Source organism: Suncus etruscus, chromosome 13, assembly GCF_024139225.1.
Source record: "Suncus etruscus isolate mSunEtr1 chromosome 13, mSunEtr1.pri.cur, whole genome shotgun sequence".
NCBI classification, from domain to species: Eukaryota; Metazoa; Chordata; class Mammalia; order Eulipotyphla; family Soricidae; genus Suncus; species Suncus etruscus.
The window spans coordinates 72268220-72279427 of record NC_064860.1 but is presented as its reverse complement, the minus strand read 5'-3'; the positions used below and the strand labels follow the sequence as shown (position 1 = coordinate 72279427).

General features: G+C 31.8%; 1 protein-coding gene across 2 annotated transcripts in view; it reads right to left on the bottom strand.

Annotated features, from left to right (window-relative positions):
* The window catches only part of CADM2 (cell adhesion molecule 2), a 1096781-nt gene that overhangs the window by 148219 nt on the left and 937354 nt on the right, over nucleotides 1–11208 (bottom strand). For both annotated transcript variants that reach the window (XM_049785499.1, XM_049785500.1), the window contains exon 6: nucleotides 10213–10383. In XM_049785499.1, coding sequence (XP_049641456.1) covers nucleotides 10213–10383 — 171 coding nt within the window. The remainder of the gene's footprint in view (nucleotides 1–10212; nucleotides 10384–11208) is intronic.

Here is an 11208-nt window from a genome sequence, read left to right as displayed (position 1 = left end):
TATCAACAAAAGAAAAAGTACAATATTAAAAGTTTTAATATAACTAAATTCAAAATATATTTTTAAGGAAGTATGTTTTATTTCAGGGTATTTTAGCCTATATTTAGACCCTGAATATTGTCATCTTCCTCAGAACGTAGAACTTATTCCTACTGAAAAATTCTCTAGATTATTAGCCAGACATATTCTCTGTGTGCCACAGTTTTTTGTGTCACAGTGTGGCATAGTATGATTGTTTAAGACATGAACTAAACACAGAAACAATATTACACAAAAATAATATTAAAACTTAAAAGTACATATTAGAGATATTCTTGATATTTTGTATTCATAAAAATCACCACCTTATTTTTAAAATGTAAACTTTACTCTCCTAAAATGTAATACAAATTTAATATTTATCATATAATTAGAATCAAATGGTCTCAAAATTTATAGTTCAAGTTTTCACTTGAAATAAGTCTAAAAAATTAAATACTAAAAATAATTTTAGGGTTGGCTTAGTACAGTGAACAGTGAGCCTGCCTTACAAGTACCTTATGTTTCTAACACCATATAGTTCTCCAAACTCCTCAATAAATGAAACCTGAGTAAGAGTCAAGGATAAGCCCTGAATACTGCTGGGTCTGACCTTCAAACAAATAGAATTAAAAACATGGATAGAATAACTTCTGAGAAATTCTCTTAAAATATTTTTAAAACTCTCCATATTAAAATTGATTTATTATTACTTTTGTTATACTTTCATTCTATATCATATGATATAAAATATAATATAGTGGGATCATTCATCATATGGTATTTTTACCATTGATATATTTCAGAAGGACCTGTTTAATTTTTAGGGGTATTCCCAAGTAGATCCTATCAGGGTTGTATGCCAGCTCTGGCTATGTACTATATGTTTTCAATGTGAGACCTGAGATTACAGTGGTTTTTAGGGTCATGAGTTCCAGGGATATCTTGGATCCTCCAATGATGCCCAAAGGTCACAGTGGCATACTTAGCTTTGCCATACCTAGCATTACTATTTTCTCTAGGGCTACAGCCAGCACAGTGCTAAGGATTTGAGGGGTGCTGGCAATCCAAATTGAGTTGGGTAATAACTCCTGTACTCAGTAATAATCCCAGTATTCATTCTCTCAAGAGTTTTATAAAAATTTGGGTACTGATTTAAAATCCCTCTGTAATATTATAAGTTATTAATGTAGCATTTTTATCTTCAAAGAAAAAATTGTTTTAATTTTTGAAAATTTAACCTTTTGATCCCTTTTATATTTTGTGCCTCTGGATCATGGATAATTTGTAGTAGATAGGATAATTAGATAATCAGAATTTCACAAATGAGATGCAAGATGACTGAGATATGTAATTTTAAAATGTTGTTTGTGACATTCATCTATTTGTCTATATAATCAACATAGCCTGAACCATTTAATCAAATGCTTTATAAAATAAATAGAACAATAGAGAAATCATCTTTTATGACTAATAAATTATACTTTAAAAGAAAACTAAGTTAGAGAGGTGTACATGACTAAGTAGGATGGGTTCAGTAGGAATGTAATTATGATTCAAAAGGTAAAGGAATAAGCTACCAAACATTACATTTAAAACATCTTTTAAACATTTTGAAAACATGTTTTCCTCTGTCTTGTATATCTACAGTGAATATATATACACAAAAATATAAAAGAAAATCCTAAATATCTTCAAACCCATGCATATTGAACCTCTTCTAGTCTTATCAAACTTTTAATATCTGTGTCCCATAAATTCTGATAGTGTATGTCTTTATTGTCATTTGTTTCCAGATATATTTTGATTTCCTTTTTGATTTCATCCCTGACTCATTGGTTGTTCAGCAGTGTGCTATTTAATTCCCTGGTGTTAAAGTTTTTTCTCTGTGACCCTTTGTAGTTCACTTCTAATTTTAGTGCCTTGTGATCTGAGAAGGTACTTTATAAAATTTCTATCCTCTTGACTTTATGGAGGTATGTTTTATGGGCCAGCATGTGGTCTATCCTGGAGAATGACCCGGTGCATTGGAGAAGAATGTGTATCCAGGTTTCTAGATGTGGTGAGCCATATATATATATATTATATTATATTATATTATAATTATAATTAATTATATTATATATATATTATATTATATAATATTATATATATATAATAGTTCACTTTCTTCCAAGTTTAATTCCTGAGTACAAAGCCAGGAGTAAGCCCTGAGTTCTATTTGGTTTTGCCCCACCAAAGACAAAACAACAACAGCAATAATAATAATAATAATAAAATAATAATAATAAATTAAAAAAATCATAAAATGATCAAGTGATATTTATTGCTGAGATGCAAAGTTAAATCAATAACTGCAGCTCAATAATGAAATATACCACATTAACAAAAGAAAAAAAAATATTACCACATATATTGTTGCATAGAAATATTTTGATGAAGTTCAAGATACTTATAAAAACTCTTTTACTTATTATTAATTAATTAATTAATTTTTTTGTATTTTGGGCCACACTCTATGATGCTCAGGAATTAATCCTGGTATGCGCTCAGAAATCGCTCCTGGCTTGGGGATCATATGGGATGGAGATCAAACCTTGGTCCTTCCAGGATCGGCCACATTTAAGGCAAAAACCCTACCGCTGTGCTATGGCTCCGGCTTACACTTATGAAAAATTCTTAATAACTATGGATAGAATAAACTAATCATAATATAACCCATATCATATACAACAAATCTATACCTAACATAATACCTGAGGTACAAATTATTTTTCTTCTAAGAAAAATAAGGGTATAAAATTTCACTACTATTATTCAACAAGGTACTAGAAGTCCTAGTGACAGTGATTAGACAAGAATAATAAATAGCGTGGCCAGAGTGATAGCACAACGGTAGGGTGTTCGCCTTGCCTGTGACTACCCAGGATGGACCTGGGTTCGATCCCTGGAATACTATATGATCCCCAAACCAGGAGAGATTTCAGAGTACAGAGTCAGGATTAACACCCGAGTGTCACCGGATGTGGCCCCAAAACAAAAACAAAACAAAACAAAAAGAAAAAAAGAATAGTGATTCAAATGGGAAAATAGGAAGATGTATTGTTGCTATATTCTGATTTATTCATAGAAGTCATTAAATTATATATTAAAAAGATCTGAGCAGCCAGAGGGATAGTTGATATGTTTACCTCTCAAGTTTTTGATCAGGGTGCAATCTAAATGGACAATGAGCACCACCACTGGGATGATCCCTAAGCACAAAGCCATGAGCAAATTACACACACTTTTAGTGTTTTTTTTGTTTTGTTTTGTTTTGTTTTGGGCCACACCCATTAGATGCTCAGGGGTTACTCCTGGCTACACGCTCAGAAATTGCCCCTGGCTTGGGGGGACCATATGGGACACCGGGGGATCGAACCGTGGTCCTTTCCTTGGCTAGCGCTTGTAAGGCAGACACCTTACCTCTAGCGCCACCTTGCCAGCCCCCACTTTTAATGTGACCCCCAAACAAATAAAAAAAAAAGTTGTGTATTATTGTAGGCAAATATAGCTCTTATAACTGTTAAATAAAATTAAGAGCCAGCAAATAAACTCCAGAATATATGCCAGTTACAACAAAGGAGTTATGATTCTTACTTGCAGGAAAGAAATACTCATCAACAAATGGTATTAAAAGAACAGACTAGATTTTTGCAAAAGTTATTTATTTAGCCCTATTTTATACAATATGCAAAGGTTGCCTCAAAATATATGTAAAATGCCTCAATATTAAACCTAAATTCATAAAATAGCCCCTGAATAAAATAGACATGACTCTACATTTATTGACTTTATACGTAATGTTCAATAATTCAACTGAATTGGTCAAGATAACAAAGTAAATATAAACATATGGTACTACATTGAATTGAATATTTTATGCAGTGTGAAAGATGTGTTTCAAAGAAAAATACTGAATGGAATAAATATTCACACACTGTACATGTCAAAGGGCTAAAATTCAAGGCATATAAAGTATTCACAAGACTCATAAATAAATAGGAAGTGGATAGCCTCTTCTTCCGAAACAAAAGCAAATCAAAACAATACAAAAACAGATGGCTAAAGAAATATGAAAAAGTGTTCCACATCACTGATGATTAGGGAGATACCAATCCAAACAACCAGGTCACCTTATACCTGTTGAAATAACCTATATCTGAATGCCAATACAACTTTTGAAGGTAAAAATATGATGGAAAAGGAGACCTTCATTCCTCTTTGCAAGACAATAACCTACTTCATTAAAATTTCCATATGACCCAGTAATTTATCCCTTTTGCATTTGTTCCTAGAATACAAAGGCACCAACTTGAAAATTCACACTTTTACTGCAGAACTATTTTCAATAGACAAGATTTGGAAACTACCCAAATGCCCAAGGACAAATAGCTGAATAATGCTATTGTGTCATATACACAATGGAAAGCTACTATGCTGTAGGAAATTTTGTGTTCTGCCACAGCTTGGATGGAACTAGATAGATACCATTCTAAGTAAAGTGAGTAGAAGGTTAAAGAGAAGTGTCCAGAGATCCTACATATATGTGGTAGATAAAGTGTGATCTGAAGACAGAGCTGAGATTGGTGAACAGGATAAGATAGAAGGTAATAATCGATGGAGTGGGGAGAAGTTACAAGGACATTGCTAGAAGGGTTACAGAACTGACGTTGGTGGTCATGGTTTAATGCCTTTATATAAAAAAACAGTAACATTAGTACTAATGTAAACCATGATACCTTAATAACTTTAAATTTAAGTTTAAGAATTGTATGTTTCTGCAGTTGTTCCTGTCATAGACAAAAGACAACAGTTTTGATAAACACTAAAATTTAACATGATATCACAGGGTGTTCTGACTTGATTAGTATTTATATATGAAATACAACTTAAAGCACACATAAATTTTGAGTGATTTGTGGTTTGTATTTTGAGTTTTTATTTTTTTATAGTAGTAGATCAATGCCACAGTATTTATAATTTTCTCTTAAAACACTTTATTGGTCTGAAACATTTTGCTAAAATAATTTGCTTTTATTTTTAATAATATGAAACTTATTTTTGTGTAATTTAGTCATCAGATACAGACAATTAAGGTTCAGTTATTCCATTTTTTTCTCTTTGTACATAGATCTTTCCATTATTAAAGATGCATAATTTTTTTGTTGTTTGTTTGTTTGACTTTTGGACCACACCCTGTGATGCTCACTTTGGCTATGTGCTCAAAAATTGCTCCAGGCTCAGGGACCATATTAGATTCCAGGGATCGAACCAAAGTCTGTCATGATTGGGCCGAGTGTAAGACAAGTACCCTTCCACTGTCCTATCATTCCAGTCCCTAAAGATGCATAATTCTTACTGATAATTAAAATCTGACTTATTTGATCTTCACTTTTAAAATTAAATTAAACAATAGTTGTTTAATATATATCAGACAATGGATCATAATTTTTATCTAATAACAGAATGATTTTGCTTTGTTCAATCATTTTTTAAGACCCTTCACCAGTGCAACATTCTCATCACCAATGTCCCAAGTGTCCCTCCTCCCCACCCAACATCAGCCTGTACTCTAGACAGGCTTTTTACTTCCCTCATACAGTCACATTTTGTTATGAATGTTCTCAGTGTAATTATTTCTGTGACTGCTATACCACTCCTAGAGATATACCCTAAGAACACAAAAATACAATACAAAAATCCTTTCCTCATACCTATATTTATTGCAGCTCTGTTTACAATAGCCAGATTCTGGAAACAGCCTAAATGCCCCTCAATAGATAAATGGCTAAAGAAACTGTGGTACATATATACAATGGAATATTATGCATCCATCAGAAAAGATGATGCCATGAAATTTTCCTATACATGGATGTATATGGAATCTATTATGCTGATGAAATAAGTCAGAGGGAGAGAGATAAACACAGAATGGTCTCACTCATTTATGGGTTTTGAGAAAAATAAAAGACATTTGTGTAATGGTTTTCAGAGACAAAATAGAGGAGGACTAGAAGGTCCAGATCACGGGCCCGGAGAGATAGCACAGCGGCGTTTGCCTTGCAAACAGCCGATCCAGGACCAAAGGTGGTTGGTTCAAATCCCAGTGTCCCATATGGTCCCCCTTGCCTGCCAGGAGCTATTTCTGAGCAGACAGCCAGGAGTGACCCCTGAGCACCGCCGGGTGTGACCCAAAAACCAAAAAAAAAAAAAAAAAAAAAAAAAAAAAAGAAGGTCCAGATCACGACATGAAGCTTACCACAGAGAGTGATGGGTGAAATCACAGAAATAAAATTATGCTTTGTTCAATTATTTAGTATGTTTATACTCATGATATAAAATTTTCAGGTCTTTGTACTTCATAGTGAAAAGTCAAAATTATATTTTATTTTTTTAAATTTCATTGATTGATTGATTGGGCCACACTGCAGCACTCAGGAATCACTCCTGGCTCTGCAGTCAGAAATCGCTCATGCCAGGCAGGGGGATCATATGAGATGCCGGGAATTGAACTGGATCCCTCCCAGGTCCACTGCATGCAAGGCAATTGCCCTGCTGCTGTACTATTGCTCTGGCCCCAGAATTATATTTTCTTATATTTTAGGTTATAAGAACCCCATCAAAGTGGCAGTAGATTTTATGACAATATTTTTAAAAAGAAATAAGTATTTAATTATATAGTTTTTGTTTGTTTCAAAGAGTATCACAGAACTATAAAATTCAAATATTAAGCTCCAAATATTATTTCTGCTACAATCTTTTGTTATTATACTTCTTTTAATTTCAAGTTCAACCCTTCTCATCAATTTGACTTTCACTAAAACATAGATATTTAATTTAAGATCTACATCATAGTAGGGATATTGATTTACTTTTGTCCTACATAACAAAAACACTAGTATCTCATTTCTAGAGGGCACAAATACTTAATGTTTTTTCTTTGAGTCAGTATGAGTTAGTATATGTATTTATTTTAATAAGACTTTTTAAAAATATAGAACTTCAAAATTTATTTTTCGTAAATTCTAGACTAACCAGCTGCTAAATAAATCTGTTTTTCTCTCCTTGAACTCCCTGGCCATTTTCATATGTGAACCATTTTCACCTGTATACATAGGTACAGTCATGATCTCTTGCACCTGGAAACAGCCATTAAACTATTTTTGCACTTTTAGGTGTTACAGAAGACCACACCCAATTTAGTTAATTTGTTCTAATTTTGATAAAGAATATTGCTAAATGTCCCTTTCTGCACTTTCGGTTCCTCATTTCATATCTGGGGAATTTTCTGCATCCCTAAAGGAACATTCATCCTTATTATCAGTTAGTTTTAATTAACTTTACATACTTGAATGATAGTTGACTAGATACTAGGAAAAATAATTTAAATAGATCTGGTCTTTGCCTTCTAGCCAATTGCATATTAAACCATGATAGAATGAGTTGTTATTTTTAATTGGCCGGCAAGTGTAACATTTCTCATGTAAAAATTTCTAAAACATTAGGCATTTCAATTGCTTTTCTCCATACAGTTTGCTTAATAACGCATATTAAAATTTAGTGATAAGTTAACATCTCAGGAAGTATATGTCTAATAGTCAAATGTCATATATGAATAAGTAATGTATAATAAATACGAATAAAATCTAATATAGATGAAATGGCTTTCACAAGTAGGCTATTCTTTTTAATTCTCTAAAATCTAAACTTGAATTTTGTAAAGTCACTCTGTGATTTTAAAGTATTATTAACAAAGATAAGTCTATTTAATAAACTTTATACCAGGTTTGTAATAAAACAGATACCAGAATACACACAACTACAAGAATAAATGTAATAACTGCTAAAATTTTATGGGTAGTGAAAGTATTAAAATACTAAGTATTAAAGATCTTTAATAATAATATTTAGTATGTATTGATGTATATGTTATAAACTGCATTGCCATGTGTCTTAAGACATATATTAATTATATGGTCTATAGTTTATAACATATAAGTAACACATGAATATGCTTCACAATATCAAATTTTGTTAGATGATAATACATACTTTGGCATCTATTCCTACATATACATTACCTATGAATTAATACACATAATTTTTGTTCATAGCACTTAATGTAAAGTATGATATGTGTTTCATCTATTTTACTTTTGCTACCTGTTGCATATATGTGCTGTGTATATCTATTTCTGTATTGCTGCATACAACAGACACTGGGAAAGAATCAAGTTATCTTCTGCTGATGGGTGAAAGAATTTGGACACTTTGAGACAAGCTCAATTTTCTCTATAGTTATATGTTTTCATTATTATTTATATAGCACCATATTCTTAAATTATGTCTTAATTAACACTCAGTAAATTCTTACTGAATAAATAACTTAAAGCAAAACAAAATCGAGCTGTTAGAAAGAAAACTAGTACTTATGTTTAACATTATAGTATTTAATGTAATCTTAATCTTTAAATATGGCTAAAATATTTGAGTAACATAATATGTAACTCCAATATTTTAATTTATTATACTTTAATATTACTAATTTAATAATCATTTACTAATTTACTAATCGTTCACTAAAAGTAAATATTATTAATTTACTAATCCTTCATATTACTAATCATTCACTTAATTTTTGTTTGCTTTTGAGGGGGCCACATCTGGAACTGCACAGGTTTACTCCTGCCTCTGAGCTCAGTAATCACTCATGGCAGGGCTGAGGGGATCACACATGGAGGTACTTAGGAGTCACTCTGGTGATGTTTTATGGACCATATGTGGCCCCTGGAGGAAAGGAAATTTAAGGTTGGAGCAACAATACAGAATGTAGGACACTTGCATTTAGCCAAGTCAGATTCAATCCCTGAACCCCTTAGACCCAATACTACCTCATGGACCTTTCACTTATGTTTTTAACAAATATTTAGTTTTTGACAAACTATTATTTAGTTTATTCAACAATCAACAAATTGTTCTGTAAATAAATATTGCCATAAATATGATCCACCATTTGCTTATTTTCTAAACATATTAAATATTTGTAATTTTAATTGTTTTTATAATTCATAAAAACTGAGAATACTTCTTCACCAGGCTAATCAAATAATAACCTAAAATAAATATGAAATGCAATCAAGCTAACAATCTGAGCATTAATAAATCATTGCCCTTTGCCATTCTAGTCATCAAAATAGTATTGCTTTTATCACCTGTACAAAATAATGCTGATGACAGGTAGGTGGTAGAAAGGTTAAGTGTCTTTGAAGTTTCTCACCCCAGTTTGATATCTGGCACCACATAGTCCCCAAATATATCTGAGCCCTCACATTAAAACACCAGCTAACAGTTGAGAATTGTCTTGAGTGCTGTTTAAAAGTACTCTCTCAATAATAATGATTATAATGGGGAGAATAAAGTGGATGAGGAAAAATTCATACATTCTCTGCCTTCATAATCACTTTGTATGCCATATAACTTTTTTAAAATATAATAAAAAACATGTTTGGAGGGTCAGAGAAATTTTACAGTAACTAAGTAACTAGGTTGTCCTATGCAACCTCATGCCTTTCAAAAATCACAGAGCTGAAATATGTACTGAGCAGCACAATGTACAGCCTTAAAACAAAACAAATGGAAAAATATATTCATACTATAACGTGCATCAAGGCATATCTTATATTTCCAACTCTCAGTCAAAGCAGGGCATATATATAAATATATATAGATATATAAATAATGTGTGTATATAAATAGAAAGAGATAACTGAGAATTTTATCCTTATGTTATCATTTAGTTTTTTTCCTGTTTTAAATGATAGCCCAGAAAAACCAACTTTCAAAAGTAGTGAGACAACTTACATAAGTAGTTTTTTTGTCAATTTGTATTAGATTTTGTTAAACATTTGCTGCAGTTTCAAGTAAATTTTTGAGGGAGTGGTAGGGCTTACTCCTGGCTCTGTATTAAGGGAGGACTCCTAATATGATCCTAGGATTGGACCCATATCTATCACATGCAAGGCAAAGATCATATTTCCTGTATTATTGGTCGGTACCCCTCCAGGTAAATTTGAAATGTAAAATTTGAAATTAAGGTGTAGACGACGATATTTGCTCTTACTCTAACAAAAGAAAGAAAAATCAATTACGTACAGTGTATTTCTAGCACCTGCATGGCCACTTGAGGGGTGGCATTGAGGGATTCATGGTCTACTCTGCAAATTACTGCCACACCGTCATCGCTCCTGTCCACTCGAAAATCCAGTGTGCTGCTGACAGTGAATGTCTTACGGTTTGCATCTTCCTCTTTTAAGTATTTCACATCTGAAAAGAAAATGTAAATTTTTAGATTATGACATTCAAAAGGCAAGACTTTATTCCAGAAGTTCATGGAAGTTGTCATAGTTACCTTCTTATAAAGTTAGATTTTAAGTGCTAATTTAACATTTCCTCTAGTTAATATTGAGAAATAAAGATACAATCATATTTTAGTATATTTAGTAGCCAAATACAGAAACTATATGTTTTACTACAAGATAATTTCATTTTCACAAGCAACAGATCCAGTTGGGAAGAGAAAATGTTTTACCAGAGAATACCATGTATGACAGCTATTCTTTATAACTCCAAAATTTTAAGATGAACATGATGTGCTAAGAAGTAACTGAAATATGAAAGTTGTTATCTTTAGTTAAGAAAAAAATGTGAGGATAGTGATAGTATGATGGGTAGGTGCTTTCCTGTACATAGTCAATCCCATTTGGTCCCCTGAAGCATTTTAAAAGTGATACCTGAGCAAACAGCAAGAAGTGAGCCATGAATACCACCAGGTATAGCTCCAAAATAAACAAAAACAAAGTAACAACAAAGTGATATGAAGTTTTACATATGTGCAATCATATTTTAGATAAAATTGTTTACTTGGCTGGAAAAACAAATTCAAAAAAATAAGAAATATTTCTTCAATATGTGAATTTGAAAACTATTATTTCAAGTTAGTGTTCATGATTCAGTTTTATCCTAAATTGTTGAATATAGGGATCATGTTTTGGTAGAAAATTGATTCGTTTTATTTTACTTTTATTCTGAAATTCTTGAATTTAGAAATTTGTTTTAGTATTATTTTTATAAAACATGAGACTAAAAGAT